The 24,167-nt window shown below is 39.1% G+C and overlaps 2 protein-coding genes across 2 annotated transcripts in view; one reads left to right on the forward strand and one right to left on the reverse strand.

Annotated features, from left to right (window-relative positions):
- The first annotated feature begins 843 nt into the window (after positions 1 to 843).
- Positions 844 to 6,601, forward strand: casq2 (calsequestrin 2). The gene is made up of 11 exons (XM_008400953.2): positions 844 to 1,430; positions 3,895 to 3,979; positions 4,074 to 4,174; positions 4,291 to 4,402; positions 4,943 to 5,016; positions 5,096 to 5,226; positions 5,335 to 5,380; positions 5,468 to 5,522; positions 5,733 to 5,833; positions 5,926 to 6,000; positions 6,093 to 6,601. The coding sequence occupies exons 1-11, from the start codon at positions 1,194 to 1,196 to the stop codon at positions 6,342 to 6,344; spliced, it is 1,269 nt and encodes a 422-aa protein (XP_008399175.1). The 5' UTR covers positions 844 to 1,193; the 3' UTR covers positions 6,345 to 6,601.
- Positions 6,602 to 6,701: 100 nt separating this feature from the next.
- The window catches only part of LOC103459411 (vang-like protein 1), a 26,566-nt gene continuing 9,100 nt past the window's right edge, over positions 6,702 to 24,167 (reverse strand). Inside the window, exons 4-9 of the mRNA XM_008400934.2 lie at positions 15,824 to 16,252; positions 14,800 to 14,975; positions 13,477 to 13,610; positions 11,638 to 11,788; positions 10,786 to 11,020; positions 6,702 to 10,614 (exon numbers count right to left, since the gene is read on the reverse strand). Coding sequence (XP_008399156.1) covers positions 10,354 to 10,614; positions 10,786 to 11,020; positions 11,638 to 11,788; positions 13,477 to 13,610; positions 14,800 to 14,975; positions 15,824 to 16,252 — 1,386 coding nt within the window. The 3' untranslated portion in view covers positions 6,702 to 10,353. The remainder of the gene's footprint in view (positions 10,615 to 10,785; positions 11,021 to 11,637; positions 11,789 to 13,476; positions 13,611 to 14,799; positions 14,976 to 15,823; positions 16,253 to 24,167) is intronic.

Below are 24,167 nucleotides of genomic sequence, written 5' to 3' on the forward strand. Positions count from 1 at the left end.
AAAGTTGATTCAGTGCAGACACAGAGACACCCATTCATTCCTAAGGGTGATTTAGAGAGACTGATTAGCATCAATGTTTTTGTACAATGGGATAAAGTCAGAGCCCCCAGTGAGAAACCCATTCATATATGGAAAAAAAACATGCAAACTTCATCAGAAACCAGGATCTTCTTGCTGTAGGATAACAACACAACTAGCTGTGGCCCTGTGCAGCCCTACTAAACTTATATAGTCCAAAATGTCACTCATATACTGTACAATTAAGATGATCTAATGATGTAATCCCAGTAGATTATATAAAACACTTGGTTTCAACAGGAACAARTGTCCAACAGCATCTACTGAGTATCCAGGTGCTGCCGCTAGCTGAGAACAAGGGTATCAAAAAAACAAATATTTTTGGACTGACTTTTTTTTTAAGTAACTTTTTTTGTGTACTTTTGGTCTTAAAGGGGTAGTAATTGTAAAGCCCAATGTTGAAAAGCCATTGAAGCATCACAACATGCAATAACAATAGAAAAAATCACTACAAAGAAAGATTATCTAGGGGTTAGTTGTTTGAGCTGTTTGTTACACACCTGTTAGCAGACTGTCCTATGAGCTGTCACTTCAGACACACTAACATTTCCTTCAACTGCACTAAAACTAAAACTCTAACCACTTCTTCTGATCCTCATTGTGACTGGGGAAGGGGTCGGCCTTTTCCCCTTTCAACATCGAGTCTGCAAAAAATCAGAGAGAGAGAATACTCTTTTTTAATGGACCCCCACTGTCATCCTTTGGTGTTTCCCTTTCTCACTTGCTGTTCTATTTTTATCTTTCAAACAACTGGTCTCCTAAAAATGGGCCTGTCCTGCTCCAGTAGGGGAAGAGAAGCTCGACTATGTATGGTATAACCACCCAGAGCACATCGCAGGCCTGATCGCGCTCCTCTCCTCTTTGTGTCCACAGGAAGCYGTGAGGAAGGAATCACGCAGCGGGGGAAAGAGTTTCCTAAGAAGTTTTGAGATTTCTCTCGGCATGCTAAAAACTTGAGCCGACAGACTTTCTTTTGCCTTCTAAATCCGTCTGCAGAGATTTCTCACGTTCTTCCATCCTTTCCCAGGCAGTTGTCATCTGACTTCTCCAGTTGTGCAGCTTCATCTTCCGAAACCAAGTCACGCTCTGTGTGGGTGGATGGTWAGCCGTGGACCATGTTTTCCCTGTGGTTGTTCCTGCTCCCTTGCCTGAGCTTTGTGAGTGTGACGCCGGCTGAGAAGGGCCTGGAGTTCCCCCAGTACGACGGGAAGGACCGGGTTCTCGACATCAGTGACAAGAATTACAAGAAGGCCCTGAAGAAGCACAGCATGCTCTGTTTGTTCTACCACGAGAACGTGCCGGACAATAAAGAGCTGCAGAAACAACACCAGATGACCGAGCTAGTACTGGAGGTAAAGCATGAGAAGGAGGGTAGTCATTGGCAAATTGAGAAAAGAGAAAGAGGCGAGTGGATGTGGTACAGAATTAAATGATATGTGACATATAAAGGTCCATGTTTGTGCTCCAGTAAGCTGGAAACCCACAGATAGGAGATGATTATCTGTGGGTTTTTATCTATCTATACGAGGAATACTCCTGAAGGTCAGTGTGTACTCTATGAATGCCCAGTTATCCGGTAAGATGCATTGCTGTCACTTGAGGTTGTTTCACCCTAATTCACAGCGTCTCCATCCCATAGAAGTATATGAGCTCTTTTCACCCTGTGGCGCTGCTCTGTTCAGAACCAGAGATCTGCAGTATTTAACAGCTAAAGGTCACAACATTCTTGTCTGCAATACAATACCTAAAATCCCCCACCCCCAAATCTAATATTCTGGCCCCAGTCACAAACTGATTTCTGGATTAAATGGTTCTTAATGTTTAGCACAAAATGGCCTTGTCTCACAGGACAAAGCTAAAGCAGGGCTCCTCTTTGACCTGCAGGAGGTAATTTGAACTCCTGCTAATAGCTTCCCTGCACAGGTGGGGCAGATCAGCTATTATCAGGCAGCCATTAAATCTCATGTAAGGAATTTKTCTAACCGTKACTGTGAGTGTAGTGTTCAAACAGTAATTTAAGGCTAAGCCAACAAAAATTTAATGATTAGAATATAACAGTCTTTTTATGTTTCCCTTAGCAGGAAAATGTGCCCTATTGCAGCAGGAAAGGGTGTAAGATTGTAAGAAACAATGTACAAATAAGGAATCAATAAAACAAAAAAACACTAACATTTAAATAGAAAAATATAATAATCAATGGGAATATCCCAATAAAAAAATGTATTATTCTTTTAGAAGAAAATAGTTCAAGTCCAAAGCTCAAGTAAACTCATTACTCTGCAAATGCTTGAAAACCACCACATTTCATCACAATATCTACATTAGTATGTTGAATGCTCAACAATCATCTCACCKACTTACTATTGTTGTTTCATATATTGCAATCTCTTAATTTTCTTGMCACAAAAGACATTTTGTCCAAACGGTTAATAAGACAGCAGCTAGCTTCACCCCTTCAAGCACCTGAATTTGTAGCAAAACTGATTTTTCTAACATATATGTATTTTATCTCTGTCTTCAAAAAATATTAATACAAAATATTTATTATAAATAATGACGGTATGCAACGCACGAAAAACATGTCTGAGTTTTAAATTACTTTCCAGAGAATAAAAAAAAAGGCTACAGGATAATATCAACAGACATTGACTGCAGTGAGTAAGAACAGATGTTGCATTTAAACTCTGTTTGTACAATGATTGGTGACATTGGTACCTTTGTACTTTTAAAGAACATCTTATAAAGAACAACTTGCAGCAGCAAGCTGGGCCTTTTTCCATGCAGCTACAAGGAAGGAAGAACATAATAACTAAAGTGTGTAACCACTTCTCAACCTGGTTTAGGTGATCACTTCTCCTAAGTGGCGCTGCACCACTTTAGACTCCGATATAATTAGGATTTACAAAAACTGTTTAGTTTTGGTTTTTCTGTTTATTGTGTCTGTTTAAAACCTGCTCACACCTGCCAACAGTGAAAAAAAAATATGTAAAAATAATTTTTTCAGGAAAACATCTTGCTCTTCAGTGGAATTGGTGTAAATTGGTGGGAAGTGACTTTTAAGATAATCAATCAAAACACATTTTTCAGACATATGATGATTCTCTGAGCTTCTGGTGTCACATTTAAGTATGTAAACACAAGCAATCATTTACAAGCARGTTTACAGGAACCCCAATATTGCTTTGTTACCTATTCTGTTTTTCTTTTGTTTAGTTTTTCTGATATCTCTTTCAGGCTCCACAGTTCAGTTTACATGGAAACTAAATTAAGCCAAGCGAAAAAAATAAAAAAAAGTTACCATGTTTTGCGATTTAATTTCCAAATGTTGCAAGAAAAAGATGCAACAAAAGTCAAATTCTTTTCATGCAGTAGAAGAAACATCTGATGAGTTTGTAGAAACCACTAATATCTGGTTAAGAACCGTTCAGCGCATTGCAAATTGGAGTTACGTATTCATGTGTGTATTAACCCAACTGGAAATCCACCATTTTGCAAGCCCTCCCAGCAGCACTTTACCAGTATGTTCCCTTCCCTGTTGCATGGGGAGGCCAAACACCAAAAAAAGYTCCTGTACTATACATGACAAATACCAGAACAATTATATGCTGTATGCTCTGACTGCGGTTATATTTAGAACAAGGCAGACTGAGCGATTATGTAACTATATCTTTCTGCCTCTATCCTGCAGCACCTGTCAGGCTGCCAACGATCTTCTGTGATCTTGGAGCTTTGTTCAGATTTGTTTGTCTTCGTGCAGAGACTGTGGATCTTTTCTTTCACTTTAACTCTCCCTAATATTTCTTCCTCGACTTTCAGCTTGTTGCTCAGGTCATGGAGGAGAAGGACATCGGGTTTGGGATGGTCGACTCAGTCAAAGACGCAAAAGTTGCAAARAAACTGGGTGAGAACATTTTTTTCTTTATTATAGCAAGATGAATATAATTGAAGATATTTACCCTTCTTTTTGTCTGTAATTGTTTTTCTTTTAATTGCAGGCTTGGAGGAGGAGGGAAGTGTGTATGTTTTTAAAGATGACAGAGTGATCGAGTTYGATGGTTTGCTGTCTGCGAATGTTCTGGTGGAGTTCTTGCTGGATGTGAGCAGATTTGTTTSAGAGCATATTTCCAACTTTGGGTTCAGATCAGTGCTGGTCGCAGTTACGAGTCCACACAGGTCACTCTCCAAGCTTTTTGCTTYGGCYTCTCTCTTTAGCTTTTGGAGGAGCCAGTGGAGGTCATAGAGAACGCTTTGGAGCTGAAAGCCTTTGACAGAATGGAGGAGGACATCCGCATCGTTGGCTACTTCAAGAGTGAAGACTCTGAACGTGAGTTTCAGCCTGAACATCTTGCTTGTTTAGGTAGCTTTGCAAAGGAATTTCTTTGATTTGATTGGAGTAAAAATAGATTTTAATCCTCTCATCTCCAGGGATTTTTTCATAGTTTTGTATTCATACATTAAATTGACAAACAGGACCCCAAACAGTTCAGATTTTCCTAGGAAAATCAAAAYTACACTTGTGTAGTAACTATACTGGTCAAAARCTTTTCTGAGATGTGAGAAATGTGCCTCTACTAACACCACCGCAATTTAAGAGGAATATAAATTTKTTATAAAAGTGTTATTTGACCAAAACAGTAGAAACTGAGTCTAGTACACAGTCAGAGCTGTGCTGGAGCTTTATCCCATCTGGCCATCTGTGGGAGAACCACACTGAGGTCAAGGATGAGCTATTTCCGCTCCCTGATGTGCAAAGGACAAGCTGATCTGCAACTAAAGAAGAGGACAYGACAATAAACATGCTTCCTTTACTATAAATACTTCTGCTCTGAGCTGCGYACACTTTATCTGGCGTTTTTGTTTTTAGATTACGAAGCATTCAAAGAGGCTGCAGAGCACTTCCAGCCCTACATTAAATTCTTCGCCACATTTGAAAAATCTGTAAGTGTCAAACAGAGTATGAAAGGTTGTCATCATTGGGAACCTGTTACAGTTGACTGATCTGCCTCTGTTGGTTAAGGTGGCCAAAGAACTGACCCTGAAGTTGAACGAGGTGGACTTCTATGAGCCCTTCATGGAGGAGCCCGTCACCGTCCCAGGAAGGCCGCACTCCGAGAAGGAGCTGGTGGACTTCATAACAGAGCACAGGCGGTAAACTGTGGATTTACCTCGATTTATTTCATGCTTTAAACTATTTGCAACCTCAATTCTGCKGTGTGATATGATTTGACGTGCGATGTTGTGTTTCTGTGCCACCAGACCAACTCTGAGAAAGCTGCGTGCAGAAGATATGTTTGAGACCTGGGTCAGAGATCAGCAAAACTATTAATCTTACTTTATGTTTTTTTTTTTTTTTAGCAGCTAGCGTTGAACCTTTCTCTTTTCTTTTCAGGAGGATGATATTGAGGGAATCCACATTGTGGCTTTTGCAGAGGAAGAGGACCCAGGTAAGATTACGTAACATTGTGGAAAATGATAGTTTATATGATATAATCTGAATAGGTTGGAGATCTACATCTTTAAGAACATAAACAATAAAAACAGGTCTAAACTAAGAAGAAAAAATAGTGACTTAAGATTGTATCTCAAAATATATTTATAAATGTAATATATTTTTAAAGAAACTAAACAGTAACAACAAAATTCCTGCTTTCCAGATGGTTATGAGTTCTTAGAGATCCTAAAGGAGGTTGCCAGAGATAACACTCACCTTCCTGACCTCAGTATCATCTGGATCGACCCTGATGACTTCCCCCTGGTGAGCCTGATGCCTCCTTCGTCAGAGTAACTGTGAGTGAAGCAGAGAGCAGAGGCAAAACAATTAGATCTCCTCTTTCTGACTCCTTCCAGCTGATTCCTTACTGGGAGAAGACCTTTAAGGTGGATCTGTTCAGACCGCAGATCGGCRTTGTCAATGTTACAGATGTAAGTTCCCGAACCCGAACGTCAAACATGATGTTCAGAATAAAAAACCAACATTTCCTGACACAGTTTTAACCTTTTGAACGTGAGCGCAGGCAGACAGTGTGTGGTTGGAAATGGAGGATGAGGAGGACCTGCCCACGGCGACGCAGCTGGAGGACTGGATTGAAGACGTTCTTTCTGGCAAGGTAAACACCGAAGATGATGATGATGATGATGATGATGATGATGACGACAACGACGACGACGACGATGATGATAACGCCGATGATGATGAGGATGAAGACAATGAAGATGATGAGGATGATGAGGATGATGACGACGACGACGATGATGATAATGAATAACTAACTGCCTTGAAGTTGGCTCTTCCTCCATCAGTCCTGCTGTACAACTTTGGACTAAAACGTGACTGTATATCATCTGAATCGGTGCCTGCGAATCTTTTTAACTTATTTTAACCTTTAATATTCATCAGCACAATTTTTGAACATGTAAATACCTCTGTGAGCAGGGTTGAATATAGAAATACGTAAACGTGTTCATGAGGGACATGTTTAAYGGATATGAATTTGACTCTTCATAATAAATGGTGTTGACGTCAGTTTCTCCTGTTGCAAACTGCAGTCTTAGTCTGYCATTGCGTTGCTTGTAGTTGGTACTTTCGCTGTGATTGTTCAGGTTTTTGCGTTCATCTTTACAGCAGGCGAACAAATCAAGACTTTTTTCTCMCCTGGTTTAATGTTTCACACAACTTTTTTAATGCAGCTGATACACAGAAGATGATTGGTTCAAGCGAGTCTCTTTAAATGGTAAAATGGCGTTTAGTTCATAATTATATAATAAAATTTAACAAGAAGAAACAATAYGCTGTATAAAATGACATTTAATCTGTTGTTACTGCTTGACAWTAAATCAAATTAATCTTTTCCTGAAGCAAAATAGAATCGCTAACATGATTTGTTTTTCTCAAATGAAAGATGATTTGGAAAGGCCAAAATAAAGTTATGACTTTGTAAGCCTCCAAATCAATAACYTCTGTGTTTAATGGGGATCTAATTGTGAATAATACAGATAGGTGTATTGTAAGCCAGAACGCAAACACACTGCTTCCTTTTGTCATGGAAAAATTAAACAAAATTACACAAGACAGGAAGAGGATCAAAGGACTTAAGAGATCAGTACAAATATTTATTTTATTTCGTTATTTTTATTTTTTTTTTACAAACTTTGCCATTTTGGCTGTGTTTTACATGTTTGTTGTATAAAACAGGGTTTGACAGGGAAACTGGAGCTCATGACATGTAAGTTGCATAAATATGGGAAATCAGTCTCTTTACTCAGGTTTTGTCCATGTTAACATAAACAGACACTTGCACAGGTTCTAAAAACGCAGTATATAACCGAGGCACGTGTGTAACGCTCCTAAACAAAACTACACTTTCTCTGAACACAGCAACACTTCAAGATATTACAACATCCCCAACCTCATAAATAAAAAAAAAAAACAAACAAACAAACAAAAACAGAACAAGTATCCCCACACGTCAAAAGTCAAGGTAGACTCTCAGGATGCTCTTCCAATCTTGGTAGACAGGTGGCAGTAATGTATCAGATGAACCACAAAAGCAATACTGACACTGCTCAGTCAATTTCAAACTCAATATTCATCTTCAATAATTGCTTTAGCAAATGGCAGTTTAAGAGTACAAATGGTCCACTTCAAAAATATTTTAAGGAATGTTTTTAATGTTAAACAGGAAACAGGAAATGAACTACGATATTCGGACATGTCCTCTGGAACCACAAAGTGTGGCTGCCCGGTTTTGTAAACAGAGAACATCCACAAAATGTATTGCCAAAAAAAATAAATAAATAAAATCACGATTTTAACATGAGTAGATATGTTGAATAGGTTTGTGGTCACTTATTTGCTACAGAAAATAATGGAGTGAGCACTCTTACTTTCCTAAAAAATTCAACCATGCAGGAAAAGAGAGTAAGTGTTCTCGTCCCAAAACAATCTCTTTGTTGTAAACAACTTGTTGTCCAAAATAACAAAACAATACACATCTTAGCTTCAAGAAAACTAGCAACTGAAGGTCAAAGGACAAGAACAAAATACACTTCATCGCAAAGCTAACAGAGCTCTTTCACAATTAGCATCCAGACCATTATGGTTGTAGGGAAGTACACTTTTACTGGAGAAAAATGTGCTATTTTATTATGGTTTTTACTATTTTAGATATGACTTTTTTTGCATCTGGGCAAACAGATCGATTATGGACTATAATACTGCCAAATCTTGACTGGATTACCATTAAAGAAAGAGATTTATGCGCAGATTTAAACACAGAAACATAAATATCTAGAAGTGAAATTACTCTTATTAATTTTGTGTGCATTTGTTTTTTTTATCTGTTTCTCTAGTAACTCCAAGACCAAAATTACCAATGAGTTGGACAAACATTCAAGTTAGGATGTACCAGACCAAACTTAAAAGACCCTTTATTTACCAGATATTAAGATCTGTATCATTTAAAGACTAGAAATGTAAGCTTTCGATAATCTGAATTCTCATTTCACCATGCTTTTTCAAACTTGGGAAAAATTAAAAAATACAATTCCACACTTTTATAGACCTAGCAAGGCTGCGTAGGAAAATTGCATGTTGGCTTTAAAAGCAAACCATACAAATCAAGTCCTTACAGACTTGACCGTTTTCATTAAATAAGGGTTTGAAAGTTATATTAACTAAACCACCGAGAGCAAAACATGAATTAAGAGTGTGTGGAAAAGTATGACTTTCAGCTGCTATAAGTTTACAAAATGATGGCACAGTTTGAGAACATAAAGTAGGGCATGTTTGTGACACTGCTACTGAGAGAGAAATGGCAGTACTGACATCAGAGTGATAATGCTGGTCAGAACTCCCAAGTTATTTCTCCCATGATTCCCTTTTCCTCACTGAACAATCTGCTAAATAGATTTTAAGTTTAAAAACTTTCATCAAGGCTGGATATGTCTTCTAACATCTTGGATGTCCTCTTTCTAATCCATTGACACATCACTCAACCAGAGTAGCCAAGCATGTCTTTCCATAATCTACTGACTGGAACATTAGTATTCAGCTGGACTGTGCTTTGCTTTCCATTCATTAGACTCATGTCAGATCTAATACTTGCATGTCTTTAATTATTTGTGATCCAGGTGTCTCATCAAATATTCCATACATAAACAAACTGGTAAAAAAAAAAAAAAAAAAAATCACAAAATAAAAAAGTTATCAAGCAATCAATGCACAATTTTGTATAAAAAGTTAAATGGGATAAAGAATATTTACATATAAATACTGTACATACATCTGTAATACAGGGTGTTATAAATAATAACTGCTACTATTAAAGGAGTAAAGCACTGTGCAAAAGTATCAAATAACCACACTTTTTTTTTTTACATTTTCCTTTTCAGTAAGGGGTGATCTTTTAAGGTTGCCTTGATAAATACTTCTCAGATATTCCTTCAAAACTTTCCTTTGGACTTTGAAAAACAGCTAAAATTCAAAGAGCATTGAAAAGCCTTCAAAAGCCCGAAACAAGAATTTATCACAACCACATCAAAAGATTACAAATAGTGTGGCTTCTAATGGGAGATAACTCAAGACCTTTTGACAGTGATAAGGTAAAAAGAATGAACTTTATATTGAATTGCTTAAGACAGACTCCAATGTGAACCTCTTTGAAAAAGCTGTGAACATGCTGTAATCCCTCTTTTGTCCTAATTCTGAAACTTGTTCTCCATCCAGTCTGACTGAATCTGAGCTAATTTGAAGAAGCAAGAATTTCCCAAATGTGCCGAGCTGTGAAGACACACTGCAAAATATTTGAATTTTTATATTCAACATGTTGGACAAAGTAGCCTATTTACTGAGCTGTTATGACTCCAAATGCATTTAGCTAAAATTGAAAGTCGTGTATTCTTTTCATTTCATATGATAATTGTGTAATATTTTACCTGCTACATAACATCCCTATGAAATAAACTGGAATTTGTGGTTAAAATATTAAAAAATGTTAAAAAGTTCAACAGTAATGCTTTTCAAAGGCTCTGCAGATGTCACCTGTAGTGCATGGAAGAATAACTAAAGTGAGCCTTGCAAATGCTTTCAGAAAGAAATGCTTTTCAACCCTTCGTCCTCATTCCAGTCCAGTCCAGATGACTACAACATGTCAATGTGAAAAACAACACGCATAAGTACAAAAACGGTACAAAATGTTTTCCTTGGAAAAATTCAGCTGGACAACTGCAAAAGTTCTGTGTTTTACAGAGCAGCAGCACCGCTGCACTGCGTCACTACTAAACAGATGTTTCTGATTGGAGCAGCAGTATAAACCTGTGAGATTTGGGGTCAATGTACTCTTCAGTCAAACGAATGTAAGGGATGCCTTTGACTGTGACTGCTAAACTAAAATCGAGACACTTCAACAGGAACTCTGTTCCCTCCTTAATGCCGCTGGTGACTGAAGCTTCGCTGATCAAAGTCCACTGATCGGCCATCCAGCGCTCGGGGCCGTACAGCAGGGTTGGACCGGGAGCGAGGTATGCCTCAAGGAAGGCCTGGACACAAGGGAAAAACAAAGTTACAGCCATACTCAGTATGGGATGAAAATACTTGGTGTAATTTAAATTAACAGCTTGACAGAAAGTGAAAGTGTTCGTTAAGCAGGTATTTCATTCAAAGTTTCAATAATCCTGTCCAACATGACAACACACATAAACCAGACTGACCTTAGGACTCATGTTATTCACTAGGCAAAAAGCCAGATGCTTCTGGATGCTCTCCATGCTGTGGCAGTGCTGCCTCCTGGTGGTGCGGAGGTATTTCTGCAGGGAACGAGCCATCGAGGGAAATACGGCCAGAGCGGCTTCACGAACATCCATGATGTCAGACGGTGCTGCGTTCTCGTCTTCTTTCTTCATGCGCCGGACATGAGTGAAGGCCTCCTCAACGGCGACCACCAGCCTGATTAAAACCACAGATATGGGAATTACTTTTACATACGGCTATTTGTGTAATTTTTAAAACACTGATCTTGACCCAAGACACTTGTGATACGGTAGAGAATAACACAGATGTACGATAGACCAAAGGTTTATTTTCTGGTATATTATAATGATTTTATTAACATTAATCATACAGCTCATTTAACCACTCTTTACCAGAGGCTTTTTGATTATAATGTGCATAAATAGTAGCAGTATGTGTCTAACTTTGATTGTTCTAATTTAAGTTCAGGTTTTCCACGAACATTTTTCCACAATAGACTCTGTCACTATTTCTGTCTGTGTTATATTTTGTGACCTCATTAGAAAAAGGACTCTGACTTATCCCTTTTTCCCAAACCCCCCGAAACATAAATCCTGTTACATTTGGGTGGAAGAGAAACCCGCTCTCAGTGGATCTGCAACACTGGATTTGGAAACGGCTGTTAGAGAATCTGTGCCACCACTGGGACAATGTCCTGCAACGTTTTGGTTTCCAGGACTAATTAGGAAAATTTTTGCCCAGAGTTTTTCTCCAAAGGCCCGGTCTGTTGAAAATGTATTATAAACGTACGTTGGTTTGACGTTGACTCTTACCTGGCTCTTCGCTTGCGGACTCTCCTCTCATAGTCTGCCTCCTCATAGTATAGCTCACTGTGCGCGTTGTCTTTGCGTTTGGTGGCAGGTGTAACCATGGGCCGTGACTGATTTCCATTGCTGGGCTGAGCTGCAGCCGTACTCCCTGGGGCTAAAAGCCAGGAGAGAACAGAGGTAAACTGATTATATCAAAGTAGCTTCCTGACCTGTCATCTCTGGTGGTGGACCTCACACCAGTGATGAATGGGCATCGAGAAAACAACTCAGAAAACAACAGAGAAATCAGATGTAATCATAGAAGGTGGACAACTAATGAATGAGTATGAATTTTTCTGGTCGGGATTATGCTCATCTAAGTTTTGAGAAAACAGGTTTTCAGGACTCTGTATGTTAATATTTGGGACATTCTTCCAGTCTAACTTGCGGATTGTTTTATTAATAGCAAAAGATAAAGGTAACTTTCCTTTAAATTGTTACGGAAAGCATCTCATTGGGTGTGGCTTAAAGTAAATTAACATAATGTGTACATCAAAGGTTAATGTCCATGTCTGATGAATTCACTGCGTTTAATGGTTTGCGTAATGAAACTTGTAATGGAACTGAATTTCATCAGCTATTAATGTGGGTGCATTTGTTTTTGTTTTTTTCAAGCATGCGGATCAGTAAAGTTAGGGGGAGGTGGTAATGCTACAGGTCAGGTGAGGGTATAAATCATTAATAACCTGATCTGCATATGCGAGTGTTGACGCATCTGCAATTCAGAAAAAGACGCCAAATGCAGTGATGAAAAATAGGTGCTTCATCCTATTTATTGTGCATTTTCTACATAAAAAAAACATCACCCTCTTTACCTCCTGGCCTACTTATACGTGCTATAATAAGAGTAGTGACTGTGGATGAATGGAGCAGGGAAGAATGAGCCATGCGTGGGGGTTGACAGGAAAGTTAAAAAGGGACAGAACAGGCGGAGCTGCAGACAGGCTGAGCGGAGGAAGGAGAGATGTAGGAGAATGTGAGAAACGAGCATTTCTCTGATGAATTATTTAAGGCATGAAACTCCACGGCCCCCTAGAGGGCTTTCCGTTATGCTCCGATAGGGTTGGGGGAAGATTACTACGAGGACACTGTATTCCATCCACACTATATCGCTGCGAAGGATCAAGAAATCCAGAGCTCTGCAGTGGGTGGAGGATTAATGGGCAGTGAGTGGAAGATCCTTTCAGATGCAGGAGAGAGTACAATATGTGACACTAGTTATAGGGAATAATATGTTAAAGTGCAACAAGGTGCTGCAGTGAAAGTGAGCAGGAAATGCACTATGATCTTTATACTGAGGTGGCAAAGATGAAGCAGCTAAACCATGAAATAAAATGTGGCGTAAAAGTCTTAAATCATCTTTTATTCTTTGTTGAACCTGTTGGAACTGATCTTCTTTATCTTTGGATTTTCGCAACTTTTTCTCTCATTTTACTTTTGCAACTGATCATTTATTTTTTCAAACAAAACCAGCTAATACTGAAGTTTAAAATGGCTCCCAAATTAAAAGGAAAAAGACTATTAGCTTAGTTTTATTATATTACAACATTTGGTCACAGAAAAACAATTTACTGCTGCAGTGAAGCATTCATTTATTCATCCATAGACTCGTCACCAGTTAATCGTAGGGCAACACCATTTGTAGATTTCACTTTTAATGTATTTCATGTAAGTATTACTTCGACCCACAAATACAGTCCGTGTATGTAATCCTCCAAACGGTCTATTAAGAAATTATGTATGTCACAAAATTAATTGCCATTACTGGACAGGAAAGTTTCTGTCACATTTGAGGTGACCTACCGTCCACGTTGTAGACCTTTAGCCCAGCCAGGTGTTTGGCAGTTCTGTGTTTAGAGGCAGAGAGCAGGGCAGGGTTGTGCAAAGGAAAGTCTCTGTAATAATATTCCAGGATGGTCAAAGCAGCTCGTTGAATGCTGTGTGACAGAAGAATGAGAAAATATAAATATAAATACAAGTTTGCATTTGATCTGATTTCCTAATCTTGGCCTGAAATTCAGTAACAAAGCATCTGTTTATAATGTGGCTTTGGATTGTTACAGTAAATGAATTAGAGATATTTATCAGATTTTTATCTGAATCTGATAAATAACCTATCACAATGTATAACAAAATATTTACATCATCTTGACGTAAATGATTCTTTTTCTGTGTTCTACAATTTAAAATGACAAGTAAATAAAAGGTTAGGTAAGGCGAGCACTGATCAGAGAAGCAGCCGAGATCCACAGCTCAGGTGGGGGAGGCTCTCGACAGGAAATCAATTAGAAATAAGGGTCTGAATTAACTTGAACTGATTAAAAAATAGTCAATATTTAATGGGGCACATGTAGTAGTTTTCACATTTTTTGTAGAAATTAAAGATGTTCAAAATCTTTAATCATTCTCATTCCACTTCAAAAGTGCAATCAGAATGACAACAATTCTGCACTATTTGATGCAACTTTGGATTTGTGGTTGTACTGCGAAGAAATAAAGAAAAGTTCAAGGGGTGTGCATAGTCTTGTGACAAAATGAAAAGTGGAGAACTTGTTTCAAGACTACATATAAATTGCAAACTCAATTCACTTCGGTTTTACCTCCTAAAACTATTCAGTGAGCTTTGTGTGTACAGTGAATGCCACATTTTTCTGCCAGTTAACACAAGTTCTAACAAAGTAAGGCATGAGGGCATACCAAGCTGCTCAGGCCCACAATACCATTCATCAAAAACCCATTTGGAGCCAATTAGACTTATTATAAACTGTTAAGTTTATGAACCTTACATTAATACAATTCTTCTTGCCAGAATAAGACATAATGAGCACCGTGTCCTCAGCTGTCAGTCCTCCCCCAAACTCCTTGACTCACTAACAAGACTCTTGAGTAACTTGATTACAGCCTGTGCCAGTCTTCCCTGCAGACATGAGCCTCCGATTACACTCATACTTCAGCAAGAAGTGCGTAGCGACTTGCCATCGTGTGTCTCAGTGTGGACTCCACTGAGAGGCCGTATTCACAGAAGAAATCAGGCTGAAGAATTTGTCTCCAGAGTCATTGTAGGTCATTTTTCTGATTATAACATCGGCCTTGAGTGTGTGTGTGTGTGTGTGCGTGTGTGTGTACCTCAGCTGTCCAATGTTGTAGTGGCGTGTCTCTCCGTCTGTGGAGCGGATGATGCACACGCTGTAGCAGGGTCGGAGGTGACGGAGCTCCAGCAGTACGACTGCTAGGTAGTGAACGAACAGCTGGGAGTCCACCAGAGATACGGCAAACTGGACGATGCCATGGTAATCTTCATCCTGATTAAATCACACAAGAATTTCCAATAAACTTAATGGAGTTTTTTTTAATTAACATTTATTTGTCGACTCGAAATATTTAATTGTGACAGAAAGAAGCAAGAGAAATAATCTGTATCTATTGAGGAATAACCTCAGTAGGAAAAAAATGTTGAACAATGTTCATTGTTTTATTGTAATACATTTTGCTAATGAGAGTTACCCCAATGTGAGCTTAGTATCTGCAATAAGTCATGGTCGAGTCCAGCTGTGACAGTCATTACAACTATAATTAGTAATTTTGCTTTTCAAAATGAGAACTCTCTTTTCCCTACAAAGTTGCAGGTACTGTCTCATTCAGTTTTTCTTTACACAGTAAATATTATCTTTGCTAATGTTTCTGAGCCAACAGTTCTGCCTGCCAGTAGCTGGCAACCACCCTCCGTGTTTACTCTGCCTCTACTACACTCAGCAGCATCCTCGCTCCCCAGGAGGTCCTGGCAGGCTACCATGGCAGGAGGAGTACTGTATAATTGTAAACCCCAAACCAGAAAGCACTGGGGATTGAAGACATTTTTTTTTCTCTGCATCAAACACCCAACTTGTTTAACTTTCCGTTTCTGAAGCTACAGGGAGTAATCTGCAGTTTCAAATCTGAAATCCTCAAGCCAGCTCTCTATTATAAAAACAATAAGGATCAATATACATTGTATTCCTGTATGAAACATGTAAAGAATAATAGTGGTCTTCAATATAACTGATATATTGAAACTTCTTTGCTGTTTGAAGTGTGAAAAAATACTTCGGTTGGTTGTGAATGCCATATAACAGGATATTTAACAACAATAATGGCATTGTGTGGAGCCCACCTGTGCATCTAGAATCCGGACCCCGTAGAAAAGCCAGTAGGACATGGTGAGCAGCAATGTGAGGGTGGTGAGAAAGGCCCGATACACACACACTCTGGGCAGGCAGGCCCGGCTCGGCCTCAGGAACAAGGCCCAAACCGCAACCAGGAGGATCAGGATTTTGAAGGAGATGGAAAGGAAGAGGCCCTCGCAAGCTGCGCCACAAGCCTGCAGTCTGTCTGGCCACATTACGACCGGGAGAAGCAGGAAGACCAAGGGTGTGGCCAGCACCAGCAGACCCACACATGAGCCCACAGCCAGGGGGAGATATCGGCGGAAGCCCTGTGTTCGATCCTGTATCTCTTTTCCGAGGCCGACCACTTCCTCTTGGGAGATGCTGAGCTCAGATGTTCCTGTAACAGCTGTTGTGGTCTCTCCCCAGTTATCATCCTGAAAGAAAAGTAGGAACAAAAGAAAGCGGAAAAGATCTTTAAAAGCACCTGCCGTTTGGATGGCAGAACAGTTTACCCTCATTAGAAACCTTTGATACGTTGAATTTTAAAGGTACATGAGCATGAAAAGTTTTAGATCCCTTACAGATTTTAGCTGTTTTTGCTTTTCATTACACTTATTTTTTTTCAGATCCTCAAATTCAGCTTAATATTAAGCTTAATATTTTGCCAACCTTGCATGGCAATGAGTGTTTTACATAGAAATTACATCACATTCCTGTTTGCATGCAGTGTACCTTTGCCACAGTACAGTTGATTAACCAAATGTTGAGATTGTGCTAGATTGCTTTGGTCAGTTTTGTTCACTTGAAAACATCTTTTCATATTTACTGAGGTCAGCTGTTTCCTCATTTTAAATTTAGTTGATAGTCTGAAACATTTCAGCTTGGAAAAAAAAAAAAAAAAAAACATAAAAAAATGGTCAGAGGTCAAACACTTTTGCCATGCCGCCCCGTATTGTTTTGAGCTGCAAATCCAGCTGAGTAGACATTTCCATGAGACGTTTTCAAAGGAAGACTCCACCAGGCCTGGCTCCAGACTGGAACAGCTCTGATCTCTGACCCAGATAAACAGTTACACTTTAGATTTGCATTGCAATCTCTAAATTGCTGACAGCCTCCTTTACAATGCAACTAGGAATCACTATTTTACATATAAATATGATAAAAGTGCAGCCTTTATTTATTCTTTCAGATGATATGTATGTCTGTTCTTGAGGCTACTGCTGTTTAAAACATATCCTTTTGCAGGTGATTTTCAGTCATTATGTTCTATTTTCCAGCATATAAAATCTACTCTTTAGCATATAGATGTTGTGTTCAGAGGAAATGGGTATTATTATATTCAGTTTATGGACAAATATTTCTGTAGAGGAATACTGATGAAATGAAAATTTCTGACAGCTCTGAAAAAGGGCGGAACTGAATAAAATGGAGTTATCCATTCTGACAGGAGAACATATGTGTGGAAATGACAGAATAATATAGGTGATGTGACACAACCATTTCACCAGCCAGCACTGTGCCTCAGCGCTCTGCCAAGATTTAAGGACTAAAGCTTTACACACCTGCAATCAGACTCTTCTATAATGTTAAAAAAACACAACCCAAGAGTTTGAGTATGTAATTATTAAAATGAAGTAAAATCGTCTGGTGTACTTATAGACAAAATGCTACTGCTCCCCACTACAACTCCAAAATTGTGCAAGTTACACATACAAATTGTGGAGGCTCGTTGTTTAAGTCAATATTAACATAGCTGCCATGCAGGGCTGCACAATACATCGCAAATATTGTCGTCACATTATTAGTGTCTGTTGCATTAAAATTGCAAGAGCTTGTTTGCATGCAATATAGTCAAAGAATCATGAATACACATATTGGATGCAAATAAGATATTCAGGCTGCTTGATGGATTCTCACAGCAACATGCTGAGAAAAATGTTGCTGAATGTTTGTATTGCTAATTACTTTTACCCTGGTTTCTGACTCTTTCTGACTGTTTGTTTAGTTTAGGCCTGGGTGCCAGTGGCTTTAAAATATGTACATATTTTTGTGCTAAAGATAAAAATTAATTCAAAATTATAACATCAGATTTTTACTTTTGCAAAATTTACCAAATGTAGATTTCTTGTGTCTATGCAGACAAGCAGTATTTCAAAAGAGCTTATGTTTTATAAACAATAATATTACTTGTTTTTAATTTGGTGTTAAAAGATTAGCTTTTTTTTCTGGTAACCAAGTGCCACAAAGTATAAATCAGATTTTTACTTTTGTGTTAAATGTCTGTTTTGTAATATATTTTCCATCAATGACCAAAAAAAAAGCAAACAAAAAAAAAAACAAAAAAACAAACAAAAATAAACCATTTTGACTTTTCTGCCAAACTGCAGAATTCCTTGAGAGGGCTGCACAGTGGTGCAGTTTGTAGAGCTGTTGCCTTGCAGCAAGAAGGTTCTGGGTTCGATTCCCAGCCCCGGTCTTTCTGCACAGTTTGCATGTTCTCCCTGTGCCTGCGTGGGTTTTCTCCTGGTACTCCGGTTTCCTCTCACAGTCCAAAAACATGACTGTCAGGTTAATTGGCCTCTCCAAATTGTCCCTAGGTGTCAGTGTATGTGTGTGTGCATGGTTCTTTGTCCTGTGTGTCTCTGTGTTGCCCTGCGACAGAGTGGCGACCTGTCCAGGGTGACCCCACCTCTCGCCCGGAACGTTAGCTGGAGATAGGCACCAGCAACCCTCCCGACCCCATTAAGGGACAAGGGTGTAAAGAAAATGGATGGATGGACAGAATTCTTAGATGGTATAAGTGGTACTTCAAAAGAACAGAGGAAATCTTATGGTTTTTGAACGATAAAATTTGTTGTTAATCTGTTGCTAAGAGATGAGGGTGTTTTCTGGTAACCAAGTGCCACGAAGGAAACATCTGGGTTTACTTTTGCTAAATTTACCAACTATAGATTTCTTGTGCAGATAAGCAGTAAGAGCTTATGTTTTATAAACAACAATATTTCTTGTTATTAATTTGGTGTTAAGAGATTAGCTTTTTTTTCTGGTAACAAACTGCCACAAAGTATAAATCAGATATTTACTTTTGTGTTGAATGTATGTTTTATAATATATTTATCACCAATGAAAAAAAAACCAAAGCATTTTCTCAATTCTGCAAAATTTGCCAACTGCAGAATTCTTATACTATAAAATAAGTAGTACTTCAAAAGTGCAGAGGAAATCTTGTTTTTTTTTAACAATAACATTTGTTGTTCATCTGTTGCTAAGAGACGAGCGCATTTTCTCGTAACCAAGTGACATAAAGTAAACATCTGATTTTTATTTTTGCAAAATTTACCAACTATGTATTTCTTGTGTCTAACCAGATAATCAGAATTCAAAAGAGCTTATGTTTTCCATCTATCCATCCAGTTTCTGCTGCTTATCCGGGGTCGGGTCGCGGGGGCAGCAGCTTCAGAAGGGAGGCCCAGACTTCTCTCTCCCCAGCCACTTCTTCCAGCTCCTCCGGGGGAACCCCAAGGCGTTCCCAGGCCAGCCAAGAGACATTGTCCCTCCTGCGTGTCCTGGGTCTTCCCCGAGGCCTCTTCCCGGTGGGACGTGCCCGAAACACCTCACCAGGGAGGCGTCCAGGAGGCATCCTGACCAGATGCCCGAGCCACCTCAACTGGCTCCTTTCGACGTGGAGGAGCAGCGGCTCTACTCTGAGTCCCTCCCGGATGACCGAGCTTCTCACCCTGTCTCTAAGGGAGAGCCCAGCCACCCTGCGGAGGAAACCCATTTCGGCTGCTTGTATCCGTAATCTCGTTCTTATGTTTTATAAACATTATTATTTGTTATTAATTTAGTGTTAAGAGATGAGCGTTTTTTTCTGGTAACGAACTGCCACGAAGTATAAATCAGTTTTTTATTTTTGTGTTGAGTGTAATTTATCATCCTAATGATAAATCACAATTCTTTACACAGTTACGTTCCTACAGTACTAAACTAGATGATAATTGAAATTGTTCTGAGAAATTTCCTAGGTAGTTATATTTTATCACAATACAGGTGTTAGTCACTTTGTTGTTTTGGTAATTTCTTACTTAAATTTTTTTATTCTGAAAAACAAAGACATGTGTGGTGCATAATTTTGTACCATTCATGTTTCAATCAGTGTCTGTCATGAATAATTCCTACCTGCTTTAAAAATAAAGGAATAAAATAATTAACATATTTTGATCAAAATATCATGCAAGGAAATGTGGGTTTATGACTCTTTTTTAATAATATCTACCAACAAAATGCTTCTTAATGTTATTTTAGATTGATCAGAGGATGTAGTCTGTCATTTTTACACAAACTAAATGGGTAAAACACAGGTCTGAAAAATAACCCTCTAAAATTGGGTAAAGTTTTCAGAAAATAATATACATCTTGATCAAATTATATGTGAGATTTGAACACTTAAGTACAAAAAGTGTGAGCTGATATAAACAAATTAAAGTAAAAGACTACAAAACATTGGTGAGAAGGAAGAAAATAGCAAGGTGGACATATAAAATAATGGAAAAAACAGACGAGGAAGCAAACATGACGGTTACCCTGGTGACTGAGCACAATAATCAGGCAATCCCACTTACAACTGGAACTGAGTGAAATATGAAGTGAAGGTTGTTGTGGAAAACTCTCCTTACAAACAACTTTAGATACTGATTCTTTCCTTTTTTTGTATGATCCCTCTTGTAATTCACACTGGAGTTTTTATTGTGCTTTATGGAACCTTAAAATATTAATTAGTATTGGGCTGACAACACAGCAGCAGCTATGTTCCAGATAGCTTTAGAAAGATTTAGAACATTCCTCAGAATAATCTATGAGAAACAAACATCAAAAATTTACTTACAGGCTCACGCAATAGATTTTATGTATTATGCAAATAGCTGACAGCATGGGACATTTTCATATTTATTTAAATAGCATATGCTCTGTGCTATGTGGAGTCTTTTTTTTTGTTGCTTTAGCTCATCATTTTTAGGCTTTAAAAATCTAGCTGAGGTAATTCAAGGTGATAGAAAGGGATGTGAAGGAAGATCCGCACAGCAGCATAACTCAGAAAGCCTGTCCACACACACACACACACACACACACACACGCACGCGCACGCACACGCACGCACACGCAAGCACAATCACGCACACACACGCACACGCACGCACACACCCACACCTACATGCCAACATTCACAAACACAGACTACGAATCGCAACAACAAACGCTGCAGCTTCAGTTGCACGTCATTACGGGGCAGTCTCTTTTATTGCATATGAACAGTTGTGGCTCTTTTAAACATAAACATTTACAACAAAAGCACGCAGACAGGCAGAATAAATGAAGTGGAGTTTTTTTTTTTGTTTGCGTGTCATTAATTCAGGCAGCTAATTATTGTCCCCAAAGAGTGCTGCCGTGTTGTGCCAGCAACAACCATTCACAGGAGCAGCAGCTGCAGAGACACGGATGGATGAGAGCCGGGAAAAATGACAGGCTGAACAGAAGAGCCTTCATATCATCACACACGTGTGCATTCAGACATACATACACCGAAGCACATCAAGCAGCACACAGAGCCACAGAATGCCGCGGAGACGCTGGGAAACCAGACAACAGACAGTCACATTAACGCTCATCTGTCTGGAGAGTATTTATCCCACTGCATACTGGGTCATCTCAGTCCACTGGGTGGTTTAAATGAACAGTTACAGATTATGAAAGCATTGTTATTGTTTTTTTTATATATATATTTAAACCAAGGTTTCAAATTACAGTTGCAAAAAGACTCCAAATGAGCCCAGACTCTGTCCTTCACTGCAGTTAACAGCCAATTAACTCAGCCTCGCTGGAGGAGGGGATGCCAACGGGAGCCAGAAGATAAATGAGCATGAAAAAAAAGAAGCAGAGGAAAGGGAAGTTGGATAGGGGGATGGAAGTGGGTAAGGTGCAATTCAAGAGCAGAGAAGCAGAGAGAAGGGAAGGTTGGAGTGGAGTGGGGTGCAGATGTAGTTCATCCTGTTATGCGTCTGTAAGGCTAATGAATGAGGAAAGCTTCCAGCCAAACACTCCTGCTTCCTTTAAGGTTCATTTTAGTTTCTGTCAAGCGATTTTTTTTTTCCTTCAGTTTTTCTCAAATCAATCCCCTTCTTGGTGGGACCCTGCTTTCATAAATGGTCATAACTGAGTGAAATGATTCTGTATGAGGAAGCCAAGATAAAATGAACATGTAAGATGGATACACTGATGTAGTCATTTTAGATAAACAAATATGAAAACATCAAAGTTTTATTTCTAAATTCTATCATATAAATTGTACCTTTCAGTGCACTAGAAATTATACATTAAGCCGCTGCTTTTTATTCAAACTCAAACTTTGGCTGATTGAGCAAAACCGTCAGCAACAATTCAGCAAAATGACTGCAGTGTCAAGTCTTGAAATGTAGTTTTTATCTCATTTGGCTGGTAAAAAAACAAAAAAAAAACAAATCAGTTATCTATGTGTTAAAGCCAGATATTATTCAAATGGCATCCTTACTGAGAATTGCAAAAGTATTTATTGATATCCCTTGAGCTATTTCACATTTTCAACCCAAAATAATTACAGTTGTTTTGTGAAGGATTCTATTGGAGAACATCAGTGAACACAGAATGAGGACCAAGAACAACAGAAAGGTCAGAGATTAAGTCGTGGAGAAGTTCAAAGCAGAGTTAGGTCATAAATCTGTATGTCAAGCTTGGAATGACTCAATGAGGACTATTTAATCCAAGACATGGCGATCCAATTAAACTGGCAGACAGGGCAAGAATCAAACAAGCAACCAAGAGGTGATGAATGATTTGTAGAGATCCACAGCTTAAGTGGGAAAATCTGCTGTGAACTTCACTGTTTTGGTCTTTATGGAAGATGGGCAAGAATTCAACAGTCGTTGAAAATAGCAAAACAAAGTCCTATTTAAAGTTTACCATAAGCCATGCAAACATTTAGAAATGGTTGATCTGCCTGATAAAAACCACAGTGATGGCAGTATTGTGGATATGTTTTGTTTAGCAGTGACAGACGGAGTGATGTGAGCTGATGTGAAGAGGGATGGAGTTAGGTATAGGGAAGTCCTAAAAGAAAACCTGTTAGAGGCTACAAAAGACCAATGGAAATTAAACATCAGTTGACATGGATGTTCACCTTTCAACAGGAAGATGAGTAAAACACCTACAGCTAGAGTTACTGATTGGTTTAGGTCAAAGTGCCGTGTTCAGGTGTTAGAATGGCACAGCCAAGTTTCAAACCTCAAATCCAAAGAAGAATCTATGGCAGGGCATTCTGCATCCAATCTGAATGAGCTTGAGGCATTTTGCAAACAAGAATGCACAGCCATTTAAATCTCTTGAGATGGAAAGCTGGTGGTAACATACCTATTTAAACTTGCAGCTGTAATTACAGCAAAAGATGGCTCTACAAAATGACTCATTTGGAGCAGACCATACTCCCAAAATGTGGAAAAAACATGAATACTTTTTCTTCTACTTAGCAATTATGCACAACTCTGTGCTGGGTCAGCATATAAAACAGAGTTTTGATGTCTCGTGCACAAAACAAAATGCCAAAGAGCTGATTCGCCAGGCAAAGTGTAGAAAACATAGTAAGAGGTGAGAGAGAATACAACGTCTACGAATTGCATCTTGGCAGGGTTCTGAGATCTGGCAGAGGGTAAGTATGGATGATCGGCCCACACCCACCGTTAACAAAGCACAACGACACAGCGCAAATCCTCTGCCAGCTGCAAAGCACAATGGCCCAGGCCTGCGCTGCTCCGGATGACGTGCTACATGTTGGTTGTTTATGTTGGATATGGTTCAATGCTACATAGCCTGACTGTTTTTCTTTAAATCACGGCTTTCCTTTTATTGTTTGGGTGTGTTTTTTTCTTTTATACATCAAATTACAAGCTGTTCATGTCTCGAGGCTGTGGGTAGTTATCTGGACATTCGCTCAGGCAAAAAGCTAAAGAGACAAGTAGTCACACACTACAAGAGTAACATATGCTTTGGTGTTGCTTGAGTTAACAGTGTGAGGAAACTGAAGCTGCTTCCTCCTGGCACAACGTCTCTCACAAAGCGGCATGGACAGGCTCAGCAGCAGACTCTCTGTGACTCACACACACACACAAACGCACGCACGCACGCACACACACACACGCACGCACACGCACACGCACACACACACAAGCGCACACACACGCGCACACACACACAAGCGCACACACACGCGCACACACACACACACACACACACACACACACACACACACACACACACACACAC

Source organism: Poecilia reticulata, linkage group LG2 (assembly GCF_000633615.1).
Source record: "Poecilia reticulata strain Guanapo linkage group LG2, Guppy_female_1.0+MT, whole genome shotgun sequence".
In the NCBI taxonomy this organism is placed as follows: Eukaryota; Metazoa; Chordata; class Actinopteri; order Cyprinodontiformes; family Poeciliidae; genus Poecilia; species Poecilia reticulata.